A 26,669-nucleotide genomic window follows, 5' to 3' on the forward strand; every position below is an offset into this window, starting at 1 on the left:
TTTTAGAAAGTTCATATAAACTATGTAACAGGGTAGGACTTAAGGCAGACACCTTGTTAACAAAATGATCATTTTAAAAAGTTTTAATTTGATAGGCAAATAATTTGAAACAAGTTAAATTTAGATTACATATCTAAATTTAGATTGGATAAACACATTTTATGTTCATATTTTTCTAGTGAACAGCCATGGGTTTTGTACACTGAACACTCCCCTAAGCACCTTCTCCTTTTGTTCCATCAGAGGAATTGAGCCCTGCCCCCCAGGCCCATGGCCAATCAGACTGTCACTGTGAGGGAGTTTATTTTGCTGGGATTTGCCCTCAGCAGGCAGGTGGAGCTGCTGTTCCTGTTGCAGCTGCTGTCCACATTCCTGCTGACCCTCCTGGAGAACCTGCTCATCATGTCCATTGTGCTGTCCTACTCCTGTCTCCCCACCCCCATGTACTTCTTCCTGTGCAGCCTCTCTATCCTGGACATCCTCTTCACCTCAGTCATTTCTCCAAAAGTGTTGGTCAACTTAGCATCTGGGGATAAAACCATTTCCTTTGCTGGGTGTATCACCCAGTGCTATTTCTATTCTTCCTGGGCACGGTAGAGTTTCTTCTATGGACAGTCATGTCCTATGATCGCTATGCTGCTGTCTGTTACCCACTGCAGTACAGCACCACCATGAGACCTTCTGTCTGCATTGGGACTGTTGTGTTTTCTTGGGTAGGAGGCTTCCTATCTGTGCTCTTCCCAATCATCTTCATCTCTCAGCTGCCCTTCTGTGGCTCCAACATTATTAACCACTTCTTCTGTGACAGTGGGCCTTTGCTGGCCTTGGCCTGTGCAGATACCACTGCCATTGAGCTGATGGATTTCATGCTTTCGTCCACCGTCAACCTCTGTTGCATAGTCCTGTGGCCTATTCCTATACGTACATCATCTTACGATAGTGCGCATTCCTTCCTCAAGTGGAAGGAAGAAGGCCTTTAACACCTGTGCTTCCCACCTGACAATAGTCATGATTTCTAGTGGCATCACAGTGTTTATCTACGTGACACCCTCCCAGAAAGAATATCTGGAGGTCAACAAGGTCCCTTCAGTACTGAGCAGTGTTGTGACCCCATTCCTCAACCCCTTTGTATATACTCTGAGGAATGACACGGTGTTGGGGGTCCTAAAGGACGTGTGGATCAGGGTGCAAGCAGTTTTAGAAAAGAGGATGATGACAATGCTGAGGAGCAAATTGTCCTCTTACAAAGACCAATAAGGAGGGGCTAGTCCCTCTTTCTCTTCACCACCATGTATGTAGTGTATCAATTTCCTGCCGTAGAAAGATAGGACTTGCTTTACCAAAGGGATGAGCTAGCTAAGGGATCCTGAATGGTTTCTAGTGGAAAGAAGACTTAGCTTGGAGACAGGGACTTGAACTCTAGCCTTGGTTCTAACTTGAATTCTGTGGCCACAGCTGTGTCACCAGCCACTGACCTCTAGTGCTCTCATTGGAAGTGTGTCAGGGCTGGACTTGATGATCTCTAAGTCCCATCCACAGTGAATATTCTAAGAATTACAGAGCCTTGCAACCTGTGTCCTATTCAAAGTCCCAACACGTTTGGCTTCATTTCCTCATGGATCCTGACCACAACTCTTCTACCAGCTGACACAAAGTCTTTCCTGGTCCCCTCCTCATGGATCCTCTTTCCTTCCATCTTCTCTAGGAATCTTTCTAAGAATAACCTTTATTATTCTCTAGTCCACTGTCATATTCTCAGTGGACATTTGTAATGATTGTGGTGGATATATGTAGTCTGTTATTTATTTATTTTTATTTTTAAATTAAATATGTTTTTATTAATTTTAGAGAGAAGGAGAGAAAGAGAGAGAGAGAAACACTGATGTGAGAGAAACCCAAGTTTATAGCATGAACTGTAACCATAAATCCTTAGAATTTATAAATCCTTAGAATATATGAAGAAAGGTACTGATTGAGTGGCATATTCATAGTGATTTCTTAGTCCTAGGAATGTTAGGAATGGCCCATTCAGATGGAGTGTATGTGTGTGTGTGTGTGTGTGTGTGCGCGCACATGTGTGTGTGTGCTCGCGCTCGCACATCTCAGCATGCACCCATGTGTGTAGGCCTGGTAGTGTAAACAGGGCACTCTGGTTGACCTTCTTCAGGCCTTTCTTGCACCTGCTCCTGAGGAATGTGTTGGCATGGTGTTGGGAAAATCAGATCAGCATGTTGTGCAGCCTCCCAAAGTGGTTCTGGAGTAAGGAGATGAACTTTCAGAGCCATAGGCCCTACTTCTCCACATCATGGCCTTCTGGGTCAGATGTCAGAGACAGGGTCCCTTAGACCAGTGCTTGTAGATGGGGGCAGAAGAATCTCTTAGGGAATTTTTAAAATATATATCTTTTTATTGATTTCAGAGAGGAAGGGAGAGGGAGAGATAGAAACATCAATGATGAGAGAGAATCACTGATTGGCTGCCTCCTGCACGCCCCCTACTGGGGATCGAGCCTGCAATCCAGGTATGTGCCCTTGACAGGAACTGAACCAGGGACCCTTCAGTCCACAGGCCGACATTCTATACACTGAGCCAAACCAGCTAGATCTTAGGGAATGTTTTTAAATGTAGATGTCATGGTCAGACTCCATCCAGATTTACCAAATAAACTCAGGAATACAGTCCAGGAATCTATCTATCTATCTATCTATCTATCTATCTATCTATCTATCTATCTAAGAGACAAGTGACCGGAACAATGGAACTACCGGAATGACTAGAATGACTGGTTACTATGATGCGATTGCCCCCCTCCCCCCAACCTCCTGAGGCCCCTCCCCCCGGCCTGCCCAACCCCCATTGGCTCCCCCAACCCCGATTGGGGGCAGGGCCAGCCAGCCAACTGCCCGAGGCCCCTCTCCCCTGCTGGCCCGGCCCCACCCCACCTGTGCATGAATTCATGCACTGGGCCTCTAGTATTTTAAAAAATACCCAGTTGTTTTGTGAGCAGGTTTAGTTTGGTGACTGCTGCCTCGCTTGGCCTGGTCTCCAAAGGGGTGGTAACATCACTTAGTGTTCACAAGTTCTTTTGACTTTACCTCCTAAAGATTTCTTGCGTCTTTCTCCTCTGTATGTCCACTGCCCACTGGTCAAGTCCAAGCTACCAGAATCTCTGGCCTGGACCACTGCAGTAGCCTCAAAGTTCCCAATCTGTACTCCACAAAGCAGCCAGAGTGGTCATGTCAAGTTTCAGATTGGATTGTCACACTCCCCACCCCACCCTGACACGCAGTCCAGTTATTTTTTCCCCATTGCTTTTAGGATGAACACAACATTCTTTTCATGGCCAGAGGGCCTGCATGAGTAGGTTCCCACCCACCTCCCCAGCTTCATCTCACGGCCATCATCCCTGCTAATAGACTTGCACTCAAAGTTCTCTCCAGATACCCCTTCCCCTCCCTTTGTACTTCAGGCTCCGCTGTTATTACTTTTGAGGGAGATTTTCCCACCTTTCAGGGACAGCCCTTTTCAGTTGCAATTTTGTTTTGATTTACATAGTAATTTGATTAAGTGTGCATCTTCATGTAGATTGTAATTTGCCAGGAAGGCAGGGACCCCTTTTCTTCACTATTGTAGCCTTAGTGGTTAGTATGCAGTAAGCTCTAAATACAGGGTCGCACCCTGGCCAGTGTGGCTCAGTTTGTTGAGCATCCTCCTGTGCACCAAAAGGTTGCCAGTTGGATTCCCAGTCAGGGCACATGCCCAGGTCTGGTTCAGTCTCTGGTCAGGGTGTGTGGGAGGCAACTGATCAATGTTTTTTTACAATTGATGTTTCTCTCTCTCTCTCTCCTTTTCTCTCTTCTCTCAAAAACCAATAAAAACATATTAAAATAAATAAGGAAATACAGGGTCAGGCAAAAGTAATTTAAAGTTGTTTGTATGGAAAATAATACAGCCTGGCCAGAGTGGCTTAGTTGGTTGGAGTGTCCTCCCCGACACTGAAAGGTTTCTGGTTCTAATCTGGTAAGGGTACATGCCTGGGTTTTGGGTTGGATCCCTGTTGGGGTTGGGGCAAATATGAAAGGCAACTAATCACTGTCTCTCCCTCCCCCTCCTTTCCTCTCTCTAAGCATATTCTAGAGTGAGAATTTTAAAAATATAATAAATTAAAAATAATAATTAATAAGAATAAACTGTTTTGTGTACTCACAACTGTAAACCTACTTTTGCCCCACCCTGTATCTGCCCTCTTCTTCATATGGCTACGTTGGCAATCAGCAATTTTCAGTCACTGAGAAGACACGGGGTCTTGGGATGGATCAGAGCTTTATAATTATACCCAGAGTTCCATTCACACATTTGTTCATTCATCACGATATATGAGGCATTATGTGCCACTGGGAGCTGTGGATTTCTGGGTCTAGCTGGAGTCAGCCAGCACACAGCGGGAACTGTTGGTAACGATTTGAATACCTGGCATATCTCACTTATCTCGGCTCAGTGAAAACAAACATTTATTAAACACAAACTAGGTGCCAGATGTGCCTTGTTCTTAAGTAGCTTATGATCTATGGAGGAAAGACTTACTGGTACATGAAATAAGTGGCTACACATTTAGAAGTTTTACAAAAGGGGCTGTGGTGTGTGCCATGGAGACACAGAAGAGAGGGTCCAAGTCCAGCCTGGGGGGTCAGAGACAGGCTTCCCTGCGTAAGGACTATTTGAGGGATGACTAAAAGTTAGGAAAACAGGCTATAGGGCAGTCCAGGTGTAGGTCAATGTGGAATGAACTTCAGAAGATGGCTATTTACTGAGCAGCAGGGAGTACCCAGTTCTGCCCAATTCTCCTCCTGAGTTGGGGTTTGGCCCCTCCACACTCCCCAAACATCCTCTGAAGGGGTTGGCTGAGATGGCCCCTGCCAATCTGTGTTTAGAGGGCAAATGCTGGGCTAAATGGAGAGGGAAAGGTGTGTAAGTGGGAAGCCCTCAGGCTTCTCTGACTCAGGCATCACATGGGCTGCTGTGAATTCAGCACCACTCCCAGCACTCCTGTCGACCAATACTAAACATCATCACCACCAGCAGTTTTTACTCATTTCTTTATTAATGTAGAAAAAGAGCCCAAGGCAGCTGGACCAGTAGTACAAAGCACGGTGAGTTAATACTATTTTGGTGAAAGGGTTGGCTTTACAAAAGAGAAGGCGCAGGCAGGAGCTGTCCTGGTTCTGGGGCCAGGTCCAGCCTGCTGCCCGGAACCTCACAGGAGCACCTGGAACCAGTCCCTTGGAGAGGATGACAGGTGGGTTGAGCGGGGTGAACTGGAGACCATGGAGGACAGATGGCAGGGGTAGAGGGCCAGGCAGTGAGAACCATCCTGTGGCTGATGAGGACAGGAAACTGCTGGCATGAGACTCCCCACTGGACCATGGGTAGGGGCTCCAGGTGGCCTCAGCTCTGGGAATAGGAAGAAAAATCTTGCCGGGGGCAAGGGAATCCAGAGCTGGCCCTGGGTTGAAGAGCCTTTCCCTCCTCTCTCCACCAGGGGCCACCTTTGCTCTGTACTACAGGTGGGGCTTCAGGGCCCAAGGCACAGAGGGAGGCCCAGAGGCCTCCCTGTTGGGAGGAAGAGTGGGCAGGGAAGGAAGCACTTGAGTGTTCCTGGCTTAGGCAGCCTGGGCTGAGACACAGGGCGGGACAACAGCACCCCTGTGCAATGGGGCTGGAATGTGGGCAGGGATGGGCTTACCCTTGGCCAGTTACCCCATGGCAATGGTGCCTGCCTCGAACCTTTGCAAATGGAGTCTGCACCATCATCGGGTGTCAGCAGACTGGGTTCTAGCCTGAGCTTTTCTGGAACAGAGCTATATCACCATGGGCCAGCCATGTCCCGCCCTGGCCTGCTCCTCATCCGCTAATGAGGGCTTTGGCTATGACCTCTCAGGTCATGGGAGAGACTCTGAAGAACAAGGGACTCTCCAGAACCTGCTCTTGGTAGCTAGGTGGGAACTGGTCCCAACCACACCTTGGACACTGGCATGGGAGGGGGAAGGAGGTGGAGGAGGAGGATGTTCTTTCGTGGAACCTACCCCCAGGAACGTTCCAGAGCTAGGAAAGACTGTGGGGGCCTCTGCTTTGTCCAGGGGTAGAGAGGCTGCCCTCCCTTTGGCAGGGAGGGGACGTGGTTCAGTACAGACCCTTCACAACCCCTATCTGGGTAACACTTGGCATGAAGAGAATGGGGTGGCACTAAGTGACCCTTTATGTTCTTCCCCGGGGGTGGGAAGCTCCAGGCCTTGTTGTAGCTTCTGCCTCCAGCCCTCAGCCCGGGGTCAGGAGTACTTTTCACTGTGTTCTCGCCTTGGGAACAGCCCAAGACTCTGACTGGCTGGCACATGTTAGTTGGTAAGGAAAGGACAGAGGGTGAGTAAGCAGCCAGGGAGGTAAGAGCGACTCTCTGGCTTTCTCCACTTCCTCTAGTGAGAGCAGCTCAATCAACCGAGTCACAGATCTCTTCCACCACCGCATTGAAGATGTGTGGCTGGTCTGCATAGACGTGGTGCGAAGCACCCTCGATTTCCTGTGAAGAAAGGAACCGCCAGGGTGGGACAGCCCTTTATTCCAGGCACTGGAAAGTTGTCAAACCGTTTCTTTTCCTTTAGCCCTCCTTGCCTATCACCCATGAGCACTTGTCAGAAACCATGGTCCACTTTTCTCCCTGGATCCTGGCATTTTCCTGTAGGAGCCAATGACTCTCAATATCCCATTTTCCTTCTCCCATGACCATGCACTGTATCTTGCCTTCCATGCTAGCCCCACCACCGATCTGCTCATTTGACCCACAGGCCCAGTAAACCAGGGCCCAATAGGCAGCCAGCCTAATTAAGCACACTCATTAGCAAATGAGGGTTGAGGGGGGAAGAAAAAAGGGAAGGCAGGAGTGTGGTAGGAAGGCTTCATGTCAGCCTCTACTATTCACTCTACTGTTCACAGCTCTGGTTTTGAGTGGGAATTACAGGAGGGGTAGCATGATGTCTGTGCCTGGCTACTGGACAAGAACAGAAGTGAGAGGCCTCCTAATTATGAAATGACAAAAAGCCAAACCTTTCAAGTCCACTGTCTCATCTCAATCGGTTCATCCCTCTTTTCCCTGCTGACTCTTCCATCACCCTCTCTACCCCGAGTTGCTCATCCTTGCTGAGAGTCAACCAACACGTGCTGGCATTCAATGCACAGCTTTTCCACCCCAATTCTGCTCCTTGGTGGCCAACGTACCATGTCTCGGACATAGGAATCCGGCCGCTGCAGCTTCACCTTTTTCCCTGTGCTGGTGTCTATCCAGGTGTTGGACCCATAGATCATGGTGATGGGCACATCTTTTCGAATCAAGTGAATTCGTTCTATCATGGGGCGCCGGGCCCAGCCGAAGGACTCCATCATGGCTTTGAAGGCCGTCTCACCACTAAGAAGCAAAACAGGGTGAGGCAATTAGAATAAACCCCACAGCATAAAATGTCAAACTGTTGGTCTCTTCAGAGGCTGGGGCAGTATCTTCATCATCTTGCTATTCCTCTCAGACCCTGGGTTTGAGACTCACTAAATATTGGTAAGATTAGGAGAAAGGACTGAATCTCCAGAGGCCTCTTAACACAAAACAGAGTTAGAGGGATACACTTGTGAAAATCCCTAGGACACTCAGTATTGTCCAAGAATGCAATGGGTTAATATTTATTCAAAAAATATTCATGTGTCATGCCCTAATCTGAGTGGGGGGACATATGAACAGGACACATTTCAGCTCACACTTTAGGCATTAAGTAATGAACTATATGATTCATTAACTACACATTTCCCAAGAATTATGAAAGGGTAGTGGAGTGCTATGAGAACACAGACTAAGGACTTAGCTGGCTGGGGGTGGAAGGAGAAGGTCAGGAGTTCATTGGGGGTGGAGTCTCAAGAGCGAGTACTATGGTAGTACAAAGGGTTTCCTGAGGAGACTGTGAATAAAACAGTCATGTGAAGACCTGGGGGAGCAGCAGTTTGTGTTGTGGGAGAAGTGAGGACTGCCAATCAGATCTACTTTGCTTTTTCCTGGTCATTTCCTTAGGTAGAGCTAATTGAGGCCGTATCATGGTCTGCAAGGGGTCTGCATGCATTATGCAGAACTAGTTCTGAGGCTGGGGAACATTCTGAGGAAAGGGCTAGGACTGTGTGTGAGGGGCCTCAAGTGGGTATGAGACTGGCGCTGAGCCCAGTGGGGGCTGAAAGACGGGTAGAGAGCAGAAAGCAGGGGGCTACCTGATTTGACTGTTGAGCTGAGTTTCTATACTGCTGCCTAAGCAGCGCCCTTCAATTAGCGGTGCTCATGAGGAATGTTGAATGAACAGTTCCCACGCTGCCTGAAAGCTGTCTGGGTTTGAGGCTAATGCTCAGACAGTACTGATGGAATGCAAATCCCCTCCTTCTTCACAGCTTTGGCTCACAACAGCGACCTGGACAGGCCTGGAATGAGGCGGGGCAGTGCTGCAGCTCCCAGTGAACTTGGCTCCTCTGAGATGCCTCCCAGCAGCTCAGGGTGAGGCCACCACAGAGGCGGTGCCTCCTGGTATCAGCCACTCACACAGCACGGCCTGAAGGGAAGATTACCTCCCGGACTCTGCCCTGGCTGTCAGCTACAAGCCTATGGGGGCTGCTGTGTGAGCAGTCACAGACCTGAGCCTCTCAAGATTCTGGGGACACCTGGAAATCTCCAAAAGATTTGGAAAGAATTCCTGTCCCAACAATACTTCAAGGCGCACATGATTAAATTTTAAAATAGGTACTTTCTCAATCAGCGATTCTATTTGTAGGAACGTACTCTATAGACCAGTGGTTCTCAACCTTCCTAATGCTGCAACCCTTTAATATAGTTCCTCATGTTGTGGTGACCCCCAATTTCATTGTTACAAATTGAACATAATTAAAGCATAGTGATTAATCACAAAAACAATATGTGTTTTCCGATGGTCTTAGGCAACCCCTGTGAAAGGGTTGTTCGACCCCAAAGGGGTCGAGACCCACAGGTTGAGAACCGCTGCTATAGACAGTCATGTGTATGCAGAGGGAGGTTCTCTGAAGTTGTCACGTGATATGTCAGACTGGCAGTAACAAGGAAAGTTGGAAATTACAAGTCTGGGACAGGCAAACACTTCTTTCTTTTTTTTTGCTTTTATAAAAATACCGTATTCATATCATCTTTTAGTAAAAACAAAACAAAACAGTCTTTTCAAATGTTTTCCAGACTCTTGCCTGTCAGGATAACCACCTATCTCTACAGAAGAGTAAGGGTCACCTGTAGAGACAGTGGCAATTTTAATTAATGTTATCTTCTCCATCTCTTTGTGCCTACCTCTGGAAACGATCAAGCCTGCTAACTAACACTTCTGTTCTCCTAACTCAGCGACTTTCAACCGATGTGCTGCAAGAATTTTTAAAACATGCAATACCTGACTGTTTAGTCAGGGACACTGACCTCTTTTCCCTTAGATTGTCAAATTTTAAAAAAATGACAACAGCCAACACAACAGTAGTCACCCAGTATGCATGAATCAAAATTATACCTTTTTTTTTTTTTTCAGATCGGCAAAAAACATACTTTTTGTTGTGCTGCAGAATTTTAGTAATTAGTTTATGTGTGCCATGAGATGGAGGTTGAAAAATCGCTGCCCAAACTGAATGAAAACTTTGTGGAAGAAGAAACACAGCACAGAACGATCCTGTTACATACAGGTCTGCAGTTTTCGTGTTATCTTGTCCACCTGGCGCTGGCTCTGGGCGCTGCTCTCACCTGGGGTTTTGTGCGTTGCAGTGGTAGATATACTCTGATATAGTATCATCTTCAAAGAAGTCTGCAAACTTGCGCTTGAAGTCTGGTCGGAATCGCTGCACCAAGCCAGGCCCTGGGAGGGGACAGGAGAGCATGGAGGGGCCAGTTTGGGTGGTGGGGGAAAGATTCCTGCCTGTGCATGCTTGAACAACATTATTTCTCCTATTCCTGGGACCCTTACAGCCTTTTAATTTTAAGGTAGTGAGTGAAACTAGACCATCTCCCAAGAGGCCGGTCATATTCAGGCCTGTAACATAATATGAGTGGAGAGGCAAACTTAACCCTGGCATCTCAGACTCGGGGCAGTTTTAGAGCAATCTGTTCTCTCCACCTTCTTTATATAGTTCATAAACAAGCAGTAGGGCACCCAAAACAGACTGTCAAAATTGGGGCCTACTGGTCAACACCGGGCCTTTCCCTTCTGGTCTTCTCTCTGCATGTAAGAAGCAAGGGGTCAGAGGGCGGCACAGCCAGGATCCCCTGGGCCCTGGCCTCCTCCACGGCTGTCAGCCAACTGCCACAACCACACTAGCTCTGATGCCCATGCACGAACCCAGCCAGATGCAGGTCCAAAAACGGGGGGCGTGGTAAGAGCTGAGCTTCTCCTAAACTCCTACCTTCTCCTCAAATGCTCATATTTCCCTTTTATCCAGAGCCATTCTGTTTCTCATGAAGGGCCTAGAGAGATAACTCTTATTTAGCCATTTGCAATGAACTCACAATAATTGGCAATTGAATGTTACCATGTATACATCAGCCATTAGTGTAAGACAGAGGGTCACCAACCCTTCCCATAAAGGGCATGTGCTGTTCACTCCATCAGAGTAAAAAGCTCCCCAGAAAGTTAGGGTGCTGGCAGTGTGAGGGTCAGAAGCCTGGGGCCTATTGATTTCACTTCCTCTGGCCGGCTCCCTCGGAACGCCTTCCCTCCCTTCAGCCACAGAATTTGCTGACAGCTACTAAATGGTGAAGATGTGGTGTCTGTCTGGAGCAGGGCATGGTTTCGAGGGGCTTGCCTGACACTGTGGGTTGTGTTGGAAGCTCTGGTTCTGACATCTCCCTGCTGCAGGTGCTGGGTGAGCTGCAGAGGTGGGAGCCAGTGGTGGTTACCATGCTGAATCGCCACAGGTTGCCATAAACTCACACATGTAGCATAAGAATTCAGCAGAGGAAGAGTCACCTCATGGTCCCTTTCTTTCTCTCTCTCTCTCTGGGGGTCTAACCAAGGCACAGAGTAGTAGTTCTGCTCCATCTGTCCCTTGCATAGGAAAACTTTTTCCATGCAAATGAAAGAAAAAAAAGAACCTTCTGAAACTACAGACAAAGAAACCTGGTCCAGATTAATAGCTTAAAATAACAATGCTAGGTCCATTCCCACTTTTCAAGAACAAGCGAGGATGATGGGAGTCCAGAAGCAGTGGGGCTTCTAGCATGGGATAGCCTTGGTTTGAGGAGATAGTTTCTGTATCTGTAGGCTACTCACCCCAGGGCCCAGCTATTCGAAGAACAGCCAGTGGGTTGGAACGCCCTAGGACAGAGGCCACAGCCTTGACCCAGGTTGGGGGTGCACGGATCTCACTGGGGTCAGTCGGTCGGAGGGGAAAGCCCCATGGGTCCACCAGGATGAGGTGTTTAACTCTACAGGAGGACAAAGGAAAAGCTGTATTTGCTTGGAGATACCATAGCCCTTAAATCACCCAGGAAAAAGAGAACCATAGTGGGGCCTTGACTTACGAGTTTAATTCGTTCCGTGACAGAGCTCATAACTCAAATTACTCGTATGTCAAATCACTGTGATGTTTGCTGTGCCAACTAGCGGTGGGGTATCTGAAGCTGGCTCGTAACCCAAATTTTTTTGAGCTTGTAACTCAAAGCAAAAAATTGGCCGAGAGACGGCTCATATCTCAAAAAAACTCGTTAGTCGGGACACTCGTAAGTCAAGGCCCCACTGTATTGGAAACTAATACCGGAAGCTTCCCAGTGAGGCAAGGAGTTGGATAATGACCCAGGGGTGGGTCCTTCTTACCTTTCAGGGTACTTGATAGAGTAAGAAGTGGCCAGGAATCCTCCCAAACTGTGCCCTAGGAGGATCATGCTGGGGATCCCCATGGTCTCCCGCCACGTCTCTATTGACATCACAAACTCATTCTCGGCCCCTTCTGGGTCCCTCGGGAATGTTGGCCTGGAGCTTCTCCCGAAGCCAAGCAGATCAAACGTGTGCAGTGTGCGGCGGGCACTCAGTGAATCCATGTTGAGGATCCAGAGGCCCACGCCACCCCCAAAGCCATGCACCATCACCAAAGGGGTGCGGTCCCTGAGCTCGGGGCTCACGGTCACCGTCCAGATCTTGTTCTGGTTTGGGAGAGACACATACCGGGCCAGGAACTTGTTCTGGAGACCTGGGGAGAGGAGATTCAGAGCGAGCAATACGTCTGCTTTCTGACAGCATCATCATGGTGCCTGGATGATCAGTCTTCAGCTCTGTCCCTCCGTTCCTAAACCTCCCTCACCTCTTTCCTTTTTATATCCCTCTCACCATCCACCCCAAGAGTTAAACTCTGAGTACAATTTGTAGACCATCTACTCTATAGGTAATAAGAGTGGCCATCTTATTCCTTGAGGCTGTTTGCCTGGCTCCCTTTGGGCACAGGGTGGCAGTGACTCCACCAACCTACAGAGCTCCTGCACCCATTGGTCTTGTACCTGTGTGCTTGGGGCTTGACAGATGGACAGAAGTGTCCTCACTGAGGGTATCTGGGAGAAGGGCTTTTAACTGGAGTTGAGACAGGCGGAGGGTGTGACAGGTGTGAACTGAGCCACCAGCTTATTCCTCTTAGAGACAGACCCAGGTGGGCAGTGCTTGCTCTGCTGGTGTGAAGGCAATTACATGACAGAGCTGCCCGGGGAAATGACTTGGATCCTGGACCAAAGCTTGAAAGCTGTGGCTATTCTTCAGTTGTACTTACTCAGGCTCATAAGAGGCGAGCCCTGGCTGGGGAAGTAGAACAGGGCAGGTAGGATAAGAGGAAAACAGGGAGATGTGGCCCAAGGGCCTTGTTTGAGCCAGTGGCTGCTGATGCTCATGGGATGCCCTGCCCCAATATAACACTGCCCAGGAGCTGGTCTCTGGGAATCTCTAACTCCTGTCTCAAACCAGAGAAGTGGTGGGGAAATACAGTGGGGCCTTGACTTACGAGTGTCCCGACTAACGAGTTTTTCGAGATGCGAGCCGTCTCTCGGCCAATTTTTTGCTTTGAGTTGCGAGCTAAAATTCAGGTTACGAGCCAGCTTGATACCCCACCGCTAGTTGGCGCAGCGAACGTCACAGTGAACGCCACAACATCAGCCCAGCATCACGTGTCATTGTAATGGTGAAAATTGATTTGACATACGAGTAATTTGAGTTACGAGCTCTGTCACGGAACGAATTAAACTCGTAAGTCAAGGCCCCACTGTAGTAATATTAGAGAATATAGGACTTCTTTACTGGTCCTTGGGTAGCAAGGTGGTAAATCTAAGAAGTGCTTGTGTGTTTGGAAGAACAGACAGGGAGAAAGAAAGAAGAGAGGAGTAGGAGAAGGAAGAAAAGGAGAGAATATGTGTATTTGTGTGTGTTGTGTGCTAATAGTTGGTACAGGGTTGGAGGTGAAGTTGTGGGATGGGGCAGGAACTACCTGATGGACAGGGAGGGCGACACTGAGGAACCATTATCATAGAATTCAGTGTCCTCTGTCTAAATCTCTTCCCTTAGATCCCTGACAACCTTTCCTCCCACCCCCAAACATTTCTTATCAGGAGTCAGTGGGCTCAGTGTACCAGGCTCTGGGAAGATCCCGTATCCTCCTTAGGCCTCCTGAGGGAGATGGCACAAGCTGTCCCCTCTACTTACACTGGAGGATCTTGGCTTCCACATTCTTCAATTGAGACATCGAAGTGGGGCGCCACGCCGGCAGCCAGCTACTCAGCCAGCCTTGAGGCCTGGGACAAAGAGACACAGAGATGCTCATTGGCAACATTGGAAAGGAAACATTGATGCCCTGAGCCTTGCTGACAGATACAAAAGAGTTATCAGGGTACAGGGTGTTTTCCAGGCTCAGGAGACCTCCCACTATGGCAGTCAGCAATTCCCTCACGGCCTGATAGACTGTTACTCTTCTCTGGTAAATGGCTATTAACAACATGCTCTTTGTTTCAAAGATGCTCAGAATATCATGTGCACAGCACTTTACAGTTTACAAAGCACTTTCACATTTATCTCATTTGAGCTTTACAAACCCTTTTGCCGCTGGTTTTCGTGTTTCAAGAGATTTTAAGGGGGACAAACCCACTTTTAACTAATGCTTTCAGTTATCTTTTGCTATCCCCAGGACTGAATGTTCCTTTAGAATAGGACAAGTTCCCATGCCACCTGCCCTCCTGGCAGGGCACTGCAGTTTGTGTGTGCCCTCTTTCAAGCCCCTGGAAGTACAGAGCACTGTCAGTGCCCAGCTGGGCTCTCAGGAAACCTTTAAGCAATGAGATGGGATAGGCAGGGAGCATGAGATGGGAGACCTGGGTTCAAGTCCTGCGGTGAATCACCGGCTGGACACAGGTTGCCTCTGGCCTTGTTCTCCAGATTATAAAATGAGTAAAAAACTCACATAGTTCTTATCTCCCATAGCAGGCAATAAAACAGATAAGATACGCTATTCTGCCTTCTCCTTCATATCCACAGGACTTTAAGTCATTGCAGAGTAGAAGTTGAAAGCACCAGTTTTGGAATGAAAAAAACACACCTTGGATCTGAGTCACGGTATTATCATTTTCGAGCAGAATGACTTTGGCCTGATGAACAGCCTGTCTTTGAGCATTTAGATATGTAAGGGAACTTCTAAGGTGCCTGGTACAAATTAGATGCTCAATGAATGAGTTTTTATTATTTCTTTTCCATCGCATATGACATTTCTCTTTTCTGGGTGAAGAGGATTATGGGATGGACACACCAGCTGTAGGAAAGGCCTGTGAACATGGGTATAGTCACACAGAGCATTCTGTGGGAGAACGAGAGGAACCACTGCCAACAACCCCTCTTCTTCCCCCCAGCACACACTGGGCATCCTGGTACATCCGTTGAAGCACAGAGCTTTAGATAAGGATGGCCCTTAGAAATCACCTAGCCCAGTCTCTTTATTTTACAGATGACCAAACCGATGCCCAAAGAGGTCAGACAGCTAGTGAGAAAAAGAAGCAGAACTAGAAAACCCAGATTTGAAATCCAGGTTTCTCTGTACTTCTTCTCTGGAAGTTCCAGCCTTGGCGTTTCAAGGGCACACACAAATACTTACGGTATAGGACATAATTTTCACACTGGTCTCTGTTTTCTGAAAGGAGGTGTGATCTAAAGCCAGAAGGCCAGATTTCTAATCCTGGCACTGCCACTTACCAGCAATATGACTTCCACTTTCTGTGTCAAACTTTCACCTTTAAAAGGGCGGTAATAACAGTACCTACCTCACAGGGTTGTTATAAAGATTAAATGAGTTAATGCACCTAAAATACATAGAATAAAGTCTAGCACAAGATAAAATTCCCAATAAACGTTTCCCCCCAGCTAAATCATAAGCTGTTTTGTAAGTAGTGAGTCTCAATGATTGAGGTTTGAAAGAAATACTGAGGTTGCAGCCGAGCCAGATGAGAGTTGTCAGTTTCATCAATTAAATCCTATGGAGACTCATAGCCCTTTTAATTTTCCACTGGAATTCCTTGTCAGCTTGAAGCATCTGGATCCCACACTGCAGCACTCAGGAGAAATGTTGTTCCATGGAACAGCACTATGGGCTGCTCAGCAGATATTCAGGGGAGTTTTACTTTGCCTCTCTTCTTCACCAAAAATGTTACAGGTAAAGCACTGGAAATATTGTCTGGCACACTGAATCTGATTAATACATTGGGGAGGTGAGGGATGGGGATAGGGGAGTTCAGGCAAAGAGAAGAGAAGCCACTTAAGCCATGAACTTGGGCTGGCCAGGATGGTCTCTTCCCTCTAGAGCATTTTTATCCGAACAGAGGTAAGGCAGAAGAGGTTCTGTGCGGGGTCTGTGATCTTGGGCAAGTCTTCTAACTTCTATGGGCACTGACTTCTTTAAAAAAGAGCTGAACTACCTGCATCTCAACCGGCTCTAATATTGTTTCCCTAAGTCGCTGTAGCTACTGTACAGTTCTTGGAAAAGTTCTCTTAGAGAGCAACTCTCCTGGGCAGCTTCTTCAAGCACAGGAAGCTGCTATTGTCATAAAGTTAATTCCCTTTGCAAACTGCCAGTTGTGCTGGTCTGAAAAGGGGGACCGCGGGACCCACAAAAGGACCCGAGCTAGTGACACCGAGGCTTGGCTGGGAGCTGAGTCATTCTTCTGGAAGCAACTTTGCCTGGCTCCTAGAGACTGCAAATGGCTAACCACACCAGCTACAGGTGGCGCCCCAAACCCGATGCCCTTGAGGCAGTGGTAACAAGTCCCAAGAGCTCTGATTTTGAGACCACGGCAAAAAAGATAGTTATAATGATTAAAAACATTATCAACTAGGGTCACAAGCTGCAAAGTGTCTCGGCGGGTGAGAACTAAAGAAGGCTTGCAAGCCCATTCATTATTCCAAGCAGACCAATTCCAGCGCGGCGGCGGCCGTTCTCCTCTTCCCGTGCCCTCTCCGTGCCCTGCGAAATGAGGCTCTTTCCGCCCCCGACTTCCAAACCAGGGCCAGTCCAGGCAGGCGGACCTGGCTGCCACCCCCGCAACCGCATCCCGCCAGCATGCTTCGGTGGATCTCAGACATTCCCACGGAATCTAATCCCCGAGCACAGCGGGGAGAGGAGAACGAGGACCGATCGCGGAGACCAACGTGCAAAGTTCGAATCTCGGAGCTGCATGCAGGCTAACTCATTTCCCATCGCTCCCCCGGCTCTGCCGCCGCCTCTTCTGGGCAGAAGCAAAGCGAGCAAAGGCAGCCCCCAGCCCTCCCATGAGGCCGACCTGAGACAGGAAAGGCAGGAAGATGTCTAAAAGTGTTCCTCAGCCACAGACAGTCCCAGGATCATGGGCCAGAGAGAGACAGAGAAAGAGAAAGAGACGGGGTTAACTCACTGCTGCTCCAGATCATCAGCCATAGTAAACAAGCCCTGCCGGGTCGAGCCGAGCCAGCCCGTCCCTCTGCCTGACGCCAGCACCAGCTGACCTAGCAAAGGGTCGGATAACAAAGTGGGGCGGGGCCAGCGCGGGACGGGGAGGCGGGGCCCCGGTACCGGGACTCTGGCCTTGAACCTCGGCGGGTGGCGGGTGGCGGGGACCCGGCACAGGTGCAGGCGGAGCGGTCTCCCGGTCTCCTTAGGACCGTAATTCTGGGCACACATTTGGGAGACAGTGAGGGAGGCGAGTAGTACCGAAACCACCGAGTCCCTCAGGGGAGCTCACCAGCCCTCCATGCTCTCATGATCAGAAAGTGACAGGACTACCCTCGCAGGCGCTCACACTGTCTGGGTTTCCCTGTCCTCGGAAGTCCTCCCCTGGTGTCCTTTCTAATCTGAGGCTTATGTTTGTAGAGACCACACCACTGGTTAAATGTTCCTACCAAGGGCCTGTACCCTAAGTAGATTGCCAGGTTTCATAAAGAACAGCACGCCTAGTTAAAGCTGAATTTCAGGCAAACAACAAATACTTTTAATTTTTTTATTTTTTAATTGATTTCAGAGAGGAAGGGAAAGGGAGAAACATAGAAACATCAATGATGAGAGAGAATCATTGATCAGCTGCCTCCCGTACGCCCCAGACTGGGGATCGAGGCCGCAACCTGGGCATGTGCCCTTGACCGAAATCGAACCCAGGCGGGACCTTTCAGTCTGCAGGCCAAAGCTCTATCCACTGAGCCAAACTGGCCAGGGCCAACAAATACTTTTATAGAACAAGTATGTCCCGTGTAATATTTGGGACATAATGTTGTAATGTACCCCGCGAATCACAGAAGGACGCCTCAAGAAGTCGAATTAAAGAGTCACATTTATTGCAATCCGGGACTATGAGGGGGCATTTCGCTCTCCCAGATCTCATAGTGCCCTCCCCAGCCCCAACATCAGATTTATACAGGCAAAGATCACAAAGGTATTGATTACATCCCAGGGTTTGGAATGAGGAACATGGTTCGCAAAAAATCAGTTTACAGAAGCAGAATTAAGCATGTTAATTACAATTTTGGGTCTCCGGATCACTGAGTTGACAGGAACACATTATCTGGGACCACTGAGTTGACAGGGAAACATTATCTGGAAACCTCAGGTCTTGGGATAATTGTGCTGTCCTGGTTCCCAGGTACAGAGGAATTTGCTTTCTAAAACCAGTAAGATCACAATCAATGGGATATTCGCATTACAATCAATAAGGCATTCAATCGAATGGGATGATTTATACAATTCAGAAAATCAAAGTAACTTTTCTATTGCTAAACAAAGCAAATAAGTACAGAAGCCAAACAGCAGGGTAAAAGTTAAACTATAGTTTCTACCTGAGATGATTGCTACCATACTTCAATGACTTGGTATCCTGTATTTTATCTCTCAACCCTAAACCTAAGCGACATTATTTCAAGATGCAAATCCTTTGCTCTGGAGATTCCCCAACCTAGTTTCCAGGAAGATGTGGCTCAATCCCAGGTCTCTCACAGTTTGGAAGATCCCCAGCTCCCGCCTCCTCCCCTCAGGAGGGGGAGTTGAAGAACTAACTTACAAGGCTAGGCCTGCTTTAGGGGTGTGGGGGTTTGGAGGAGAGGGTGGTTGGCTTAGCTCAGTGGTCCTGAGTGTACTTCAGGTTTGCTCGGCAGAGGAGCCAAATCTTGAGGCTGACTCCAGACCTTACCTGAACTGATAAACCGGGCCTGATGTCCCTGGAGCTGTCTGATTTCAGGTTGTCCCCAGGTTAGGTTAAAACTAGACTTCGGGTGGTAGTGGGTGGGAGAATGCTAGTCCTGAGGGGTTTGTCAAGGTGTTTTCTTTAGCCCTCATGCAGGACTCGGGAGAATGAGATTTCTTCTTTCTTGTAACAGTGTCAAAATGATCTGAGTATCATGGTAAGGGCTTACTAGCATATATATATATATATAATCTCTTAGAGGCCCGATGCACGAAATTTGTGCAAGAGTAGGCCTCCCTTCCCCCAGCTGCCGGCATTGGCTTCCCTCTAGCACCCGGGACCTGGGCTTCCCTCACAGCCCTGGCTTTGTCCGGAAGGTGGTCTGGAAGGACCCCCAGAAGGATGTCCGGTCTAATTAGCATATTATGCTTTTATTATTATAGATTATTATAGCTATATCCTGCCTTTCCTCTAAACTTAATTTTAAAAAGTTATTATAAAAATAATAGCCTGCTCTAGTGGTAAATAAGATTTTTCTATCTCTGCCATCCTAGGCTTTTTATCAGCAACTTTGAATTCAGAGCTCAGCTCAAAATTCCCCTCTTCTGAGGCCTTTCCTGACCGCAGAGTCTAAAAGAGATGCCTCGTCTCTCTGTCACATTATTTTCTTCATAACACTTACCACTATCTGAAATTCTCATGTGTATTTGTCTACTCATTTATTATCAGTTTCCCTCCACTAGAGCCTAAGGTTCATGGGGGACCTTGTCTGTCTTGTTCTCTGCTCTGTTGCCAGCACCTAGGACAGGATGTGGCACAGAGTAGACAATCAGTACTTACTGGATAAATAAATGGATGAAAAGTCTAGCCAGGAGGCAGATATGTAAACAATTACCTATAAAACAATGTGCTAAGTGTCAAGGGCTTTGGGAGCTGTATTTTAAATTGTATGACATAGGAAATTCCAGGCTACATCACTTTAAGACAGGGCAACACAATCTCCCACTTTTCTGAAAACCTGTAGAATGGAGAACTTTTTGAGAAAGCATGACTGGCTGGAACTCTCCAGACCTCATCTCAGGAGGCAGCGCAGAAAAATCTCTGATGTGCCAACCAGCTTTACAGCAGAGGTTGCTTAGAAGTAGGAAACTTGAACATATGGAAAATGCCTTTTATAGTCAAATTTAATAGATCTCTTAAGATACTGAGATATCTTAGGACTGGGTTAGATCTGTTAGAGTTATAGCGTGAAGAAGACTCGCAGTGCCTGCTCTGGGCAGGCCTCTGGGGAGATGGGTAAGGTACTTTTTTTCCCCTTATCTTCCAGACCAGATTCACTATGCCAGTATGAAAGAATCTTCCTTCTACCTCCAACATGCGTGATTAAAGTGCTAATATGGTCTTTATGAATAAAATCTAACTTTGACAACCCTCTTTCCTGTGCCTGTAAGTTATATTAAACATTCCAGAAATAGGTGGAGTTGATAACCTAACAGCTTAGGCCTCACAGGGATGGATCATTCTTTGGTTTCAAATGGTGTCACTGCCTTTTGAACAAACTATGACCAAGGTGTAACCCTTGGATTAAACATAGGAACCGAATAGAATAGTTGTAAAGTTGCTCTGTCCAATATGCTAAACACTAGCTACTTGTGGCTACTTAAATTTAAATTAATAAAAATTAAGTTGAAGTATGGTAGCAATCATCTCAGGTAGAAACTATAGTTTAACTTTAACCCTGCTGTTTGGTTTCGGTACTTATTTGTTTGCTAAAATAATAGAAAAGTTATTTTGATTTTCTGAATTATATAAATTATCCCATTCGATTAAATACCCTATTGATTGTAATGTGAATATCCCATGGGTTGTGGTCATACTGGTCTTAGAAAGCACATTTTCCATTACCTGGGAAGGACAGCACAATTATCCCAAGGTCAGAGGGCTCCAGTTAACATGTCCCTGTTGACTCAGTGTTCTGGAGACCCAAAAACTGTGATTTAGATAACATGCTGCTTCTACTTCGGTAAACTGCTTTTTTGCAAACCAGCTTCCTCATTCCAGACCTGAGGGCTCTAGATCAGTGATAGCGAACCTTTGGAGCTCGGCGTGTCAGCATTTTGAAAAACCCTAACTTAACTCGGGTGCCATGTCACATATAGAAATTTTTTGATATTTGCAACCATAGTAAAACAAAGACTTACATTTTTGATATTTATTTTATATATTTAAACTAGAGGCCCGGTGCACAAAAATTTGTGCACTGGGGGGGGGGGGGAGAGGGTCCCTCAGCCCGGCCTGTGCCCTCTCGCAGTCTGGGACCCCTCGGGAGATAACAAGCTGCTGGCTTAGGCCTGCTCCCGGGTGGCAGAGGGCAGGCCCAATCCCTAGGTGCAGGGCCGATTTGGGGGTTGGGGCACCACCCCCTGTCACACTCAAGGCAGGGTCGATGGGAAGGTTGCGGCGCCACCCCCTGTCACGCACAGGGTAGGGCCGATTGGGGGGTTGGGGCACCGCCCCCTGTCACACTCAAGGCAGGGTCGATGGGGAGGTTGCGGCGCCACCCCCTGTCACGCACAGAGCAGGGTCGATCAGGGGGTTGGGGAGCTCCCCCCTGTCACTCACAGAGTAGGGCCAATAGGGGAGTTGGGGCACTGCCCCCTGTCACACACAGAGCAGGGCGGATCAGGGGGTTGGGGCGCCGCACCCTGTCACACTCAGGGCAGGGCCGATGGGGAGGTTATGGCTCTACCCCGTCACACACAGAGCCGCAGGGCGATCAGGGGGTTTGGGCGCTGCCCCTGTCACGCTGATCCCGGTGCCGGGAGGCCTCACGGCTCCACTGATCCCGGTGCTGGGAGGCATATTACCCTTTTACTATATAGGATAGAGGCCTGGTGCACGGGTGGGGGCCGGCTGGTTTGCCCTGAAGGGTGTCCTGGATCAGGGTGGGGGTCCCCACTGGGGTGCCTGGCCAGCCTGGATGAGGGGATGATGGCTGTTTGCAGCTGGTCACACACCCTTCAGGGTGGGGGTCCCCACTGGGGTGCCTGGCCAGTCTGGGTGAGGGGCTGAGGGCTGTTTTCAGGCGGGCGGGTGACTGAAGCTCCCAACCACTCCTTTTTTTCTTTTCTTTTTTTATTCTGGGCCAGCTTTAGCTCTGAGGCTTGGCTCCAGCTCTTAGGCCTCGGCTGCTGAAAGCAGGTATCTGGTTTGTTTGGGTTCTATAATTGAAACAATGTTGCGGTCCTGCTGGCTGAAGCCTGGCTAGCTGAAAGCAGGTTTCTGGGGTTTTGTTTAGCTTCTATATTTGTAACAATGTTTCAAACTGCAAGCTCAGAGGCCGGCAGCGGCAGGCGGGGAACGTTGGAGTCCTCCGTCACTGAAGCAAGCAAGCCTCATGTTCGCTTCAAGTTGCCTGGCTGCCGGCCGCCATCTTGGCTGGCAGTTAATTTGCATATCGCCGTGATTAGCCAATGGGAAGGGTAGTGGAGGTACGGCTAATTACCATGTTTCTCTTTTATTAGATAGGATGCCATTTAACAAAGAAAAATCAACCAAAAAAATGAGTTCGCGTGTCACCTCTGACACGTGTGTCATAAGTTCGCCATCACTGCTCTAGATAATGTGTTTCTGTCAATTCAGTGATCCTGAGACCCAAAACTATAATTTAGATAACATGCTGCTTTGCTTCTGTAAACTGCTTTTTGCAAATCAGGTTCCTCATTCCAAACCCTGGGATGTAATCAATACCTTTGTGATCTTTGCCTATATAAATCTGGTATTGCAGCCATCTCATCACTATGAGATTTGGGGAATGGCCTCCAAATGTTGTAATGTACCCCGCGAATCACAGAAGGATGCCTCAAGAAGTCGAATTAAAGAGTCACATTAAAAAAAAAAAGATAAAAAAATTTAAAAAAGAAACAAACAAACAAAAAAAGAGTCACATTTATTGCAATCTGGGACTATGAGGGGCCAAGGGGAAACACACCCTGCATATTACAAAGCACTCCTGTGGCAGTGGGTTGGGTACCAGGCCCCTGCCATCGTACCCATCCCCTGTGACAGAGCAGCAACCAGGCCTCTCCCAAGGGGGTGCACTGGAAGGGGATATCAGCCCCTCCTCTGCTAGCAGCAGCAGGTACCGAACCCTTTCAGTACATTTGACCAGCTTCATTCCCCACCACTTTTACAGATCCCAGGGCCCGTTTTCTTCCTTTAACCAGCAAGCCAAATGACACTGGCCTGTATTATTTCCTATTGTGAGTTAGAGGAAGATAATTCCTACAGATGGGAGGAAAAGACAGCGGGAGTTTTAGAGAAAACTAAGGCCGTCACTGTAGTAGCCCTCCCTCCCGGAGGCTGGGGTCCGACCTGTGGAGGAAAATGACTCTTAGTCGGCCTGGAAAAGAAGGCAGAGGATGACAAGGGTGCAGGGAAAATTTACTAAAAACCTGGAGGGTCGGGGGCAGGCTGACGCTACCGGGCTGGAGAGGCTGTTTGCAGACTGAGCTAAAGATGAATACCAGAGGACTTGGATCTCATCTAAAGGACAGTATTCCAGTTACTGAGCTATCAGCAAGTGGACCTTTTGAAAGTCATGATCTTCTTCAAAAAGGTTTTTCTTGTGTGAAAAATGAACTTTTGCCCAGTCATCCTCTTGAATTATCAGAAAAAAATTTCCAGCTCAACCAGGATAAAATGAATTTTTCCACACTGAGAAACATCCAGGGTCTATTTGCTCCAATAAAATTGCAAATGGAATTCAAGGCAGTGCAACAGGTTCAGCGTCTTCCATTTCTTCCAAGCTCAAACCTTTCACTGGATATTTTGAGGGGTAATGATGAGACTATTGGATTTGAAGATATTCTTAATGACCCATCACAAAGTGAACTAATGGGAGAACCACACTTGATGGTGGAATATAAACTTGGTTTACTGTAATGCAGTGAGCTGACCATGGAAATGGAGGGGCTACATCTTGTTTATAGTCATCTTTTTACTATAATTTTATGTATACAACATTAAAAGTACTGACACATGAAACAAACAAACAAAGAAACAAACAAAACCCTAGAGGGTCTTCTGAAAGAAAAGATCCTTAATTCAGCACAGGCAGGGGGCGGGGCCCATAAAATCTCTCTGCCCTGAGGAGCTGTGAGCCCACCCCTGAATGTCCCAATCAGACTAGAAAAGCCACAAATACCTTTAAATCTACCCCAGAATTCCAAAATTTGAACCTAACACAGCAAAATCACAGAGCACATCCAAGTCCCAGGTACACAAACATAGACAGAAATTTTGTTAGGTGGGCCGGTTCCACCTCTGACAGAGAGCAAGCACCCTTGGGAAAAGAACCCAGCGGCCTTGAACCCACGGCAGGGCCTGAGTTATGCACCGATTGTCTAGTCCTGACAATGGGGGCTCAAGCTATTTCCTGACCAAATAGTCTCAGAGTAAATCCTTCTAATATTTATTGACCTTTAAGATAGCCTGTCTGTTACTGCAATTACCTGCCTGACTAAGGGTTTTATGTTTAACCAAAGTTGAATAAAAGGTTGGCGAGGCCTGGGCACCAGTGGAGGTCCTTCCCCTTGAGTTGGACTTGCCCGCCTGGCCCCCAATATTTCCAAATTATCTCTTGTTTCTTCTCTTTCATTTGTGTGCGGCGCCTCTTTCAGATCCTGAACCCTAAACCACGCGGGACGTGGGGGAACACACACAAACAACATCTGGTGCCACAACGGGAAATCTGGAAGAGTAGACTTCGCCTAGTGAAAAAACGAAGATTCACCGGCAAGGTCGGAAAGAATTCACCGTATAGGTGGGGAGATATTTTACCGCACGCAAAAGCCCACGATCAGCTGCAGAAATCACGATCTGTAAGTAGGGTGGGAACGTTTCCTTAGCCAGGCTAATGGGGCAGAATTTGGCTTAAAAGTAAGAACCTTAATTGTAGGTTTTTCATTTGCATGCTTAAGGAATTAAAGTTTCAGAAGGTAATCTCTTACAGTTTTTGCATGTTATAATAGAACATAACCCTTGGTTTCCTGAAGAAGGTACATTAGGTCTTGAATGTCGGTAAAGAGTGGGTCAAAATTTGAAAAAAGCTCAGCAGCAGGGGAAAAACTTGCTTCCAAACTGTTTCTCCTTGTGGAACACGGAATTTCATTTGCCAGAGACTTTTAAAGAGACTAAGGAGGATAAACCTGGCTGAATGCTCAAATAACTTATGAAATATTAGCAAGACTGGGACAGTATAGTGATGTGCAAAATCAGCTAAAGTATGTACAGAAAGCTTATAAGCAAATTAGACTTTGTGGTAAAGCTTTTCAGTGATAATGTGTTGATGATAAAGGGCCAGTTGCTCTTCTCCCTGTAGAAGCGGAAAAGACAGAGAAGCCTGTGGCGGCAACAGAAACCTTACCTGTTATCTCTAAAAAAAAAAAAAAGTGGTGCTTTTAAAATCCCCTCCCCCTGCCTTCTCACCAGAAACATAGTTTTCTTTTCCAAAGCCTTTGGTAACTTAAGACTTTAGAACATTGCTGAATTAAATAATAAAAATTATTAAATATCTAGGTATTTAAAAATACTGAAATATTAACCTGAGTTTACCTCATTTAAAAAAAATCTAGAGGATAGAATTTAATCTGTTAATTGAATATGCCTTGTATTTTATTTGAAATATATCCTTAAAAATGTAAAAATAATATTAATTTGAGAAATGCTAAGTATTTAACTAGCTACCTAAAATTTGAAGCTTCTTAGAATTCAAATTAAATTGGGAGAAATTATATACTTATAGTAACAAAATGCCTAAAGTATAGAAATTTATTTTTGAGAAAATAATTTTTGTGTCTTTTCTGAAATAATTAGGAATTCAAAATATATTGCTCATTGGTCTAATTAAAAAGGAGGATTAATTCTATAATCCCAACTAAATTTTTAATATAAAAGCCAGTTTAAATTTAATTGATGTTCTTTAAGATAATTATAAAAAGTATATAATCTTTAAATATATATTTGATGGTCTTTCCATGTTAAATTTCAAAGCTATAACTGAGGGATGATTTTTGGAAAACTCCAAGGGCCCAGAGTGATCCAAAAAAGAATTTGTTTTCTCTTCTTAAAGGGAATATTTTAAATTTAGTCAATCTAATATACTTGAAATTGTATGGAAAGCTTTAATTAAATAAAAATTAATAACTATATTTTACTTATATACATATATTTTAAATGTTATGAAGATTTTGGCCTCTAAGAAGGGCAAAATAAAGTAACGAAATATTTCTTAAAATCCAACAGCAGAATTTTAAGACGGAATTCTAATTGCAGAAGCTTCTAACGGCCTGCATTTTGGGTAGGCTAGAGGTAGGGCAGTGTTTGTGCCTTGTGAATCAGACATATAAGTTTACTTAATTTACTTGCTTTGCCTTTTTTAATAAAGATATCTACTTTAATTACTTTATAAATTAGCTTTTTAAAATATAATCAAGATTTCATATAATTTCAGCTAAATGAAAAGCCAATATTTTTATAAACAATTAAATTCTAATAAATCCCTCTGAAAGTTACTGGGACTACGCATAATCCTCTGTATATGCAAATAAGCCTAAGGGGATACTCTTTAAAAATATAATTCTAAGATTAATAAAAAGGAGAAATTTTAAAATTTTGAAATCTCTTCTGCTAATATTTACAGGGTAAACTAAAGATTATTATTAAAATACTAAATCTGATCCTTATTTGTAGTCAACATAATGTAATGAGAGTCATTGAAATATAGCTATTCGGCTGCATGACCCAATATCCAAGCAGCAGCCCTGTAAGTTGCTTGGTGTAAAAAGAAAGAAAAGTGTCTTTTAAGAGAAACTCTCTAAGTGTGTCCTAATAATTGCTCTGGAAGGAAATAAAAAGAGGGTTCCTTCAAATACATGAA

General features: G+C 46.5%; 1 protein-coding gene and 2 pseudogenes across 8 annotated transcripts; 2 read left to right on the forward strand and 1 right to left on the reverse strand.

The window, feature by feature from the left end:
• The first annotated feature begins 270 nt into the window (after positions 1–270).
• LOC102428208 lies at positions 271–1,299 on the forward strand (annotated as a pseudogene).
• A 3,780-nt stretch (positions 1,300–5,079) lies between these two features.
• ABHD4 (abhydrolase domain containing 4) lies at positions 5,080–17,054 on the reverse strand. Of its 7 annotated transcripts, none has more exons than XM_006100085.3 (7): positions 16,976–17,054; positions 13,752–13,840; positions 11,889–12,261; positions 11,346–11,500; positions 9,824–9,935; positions 7,270–7,456; positions 6,440–6,574 (listed from the first exon to the last, which is right to left on the reverse strand). In XM_006100085.3, the coding sequence occupies exons 1-7, from the start codon at positions 16,996–16,998 to the stop codon at positions 6,485–6,487; spliced, it is 1,029 nt and encodes a 342-aa protein (XP_006100147.1). In that variant the 5' UTR covers positions 16,999–17,054; the 3' UTR covers positions 6,440–6,484. The 7 variants fall into 7 exon arrangements, 6 of the variants coding, with proteins under 6 accessions (XP_014320979.1, XP_006100147.1, XP_006100148.1 ...); XM_006100086.3 differs by lacking the exon at positions 16,976–17,054 and adding an exon at positions 16,865–16,913; XM_023763661.1 differs by lacking the exon at positions 16,976–17,054 and adding an exon at positions 14,638–16,831.
• Positions 17,055–23,201: 6,147 nt separating this feature from the next.
• On the forward strand, positions 23,202–23,774 carry LOC102429029 (annotated as a pseudogene). The gene has a single exon (XR_001350484.2). The product of XR_001350484.2 is annotated as a proteasome maturation protein pseudogene (transcript).
• Positions 23,775–26,669: the final 2,895 nt, after the last annotated feature.

Source organism: Myotis lucifugus, unplaced genomic scaffold, assembly GCF_000147115.1.
Source record: "Myotis lucifugus unplaced genomic scaffold, Myoluc2.0 scaffold_297, whole genome shotgun sequence".
NCBI lineage: Eukaryota > Metazoa > Chordata > Mammalia > Chiroptera > Vespertilionidae > Myotis > Myotis lucifugus.

What these genes read in the sequence shown, in the direction of transcription:
- ABHD4 (XM_014465493.2), bottom strand. Translation starts at nt 14,043, where the DNA reads ATGTTGTTAATAGCCATTTACCAGAGAAGAGTAACAGTCTATCAGGCC. An exon ending in TCTATCAAGTACCCTGAAAG is followed by an intron (nt 11,501 to 11,888) that starts GTAAGAAGGACC and finishes GTCCTCCTGTAG; the next exon opens with AGTTAAACACCTCATCCTGG. An exon ending in ATTCCTATGTCCGAGACATG is followed by an intron (nt 6,575 to 7,269) that starts GTACGTTGGCCA and finishes CTTTCTTCACAG; the next exon opens with GAAATCGAGGGTGCTTCGCA.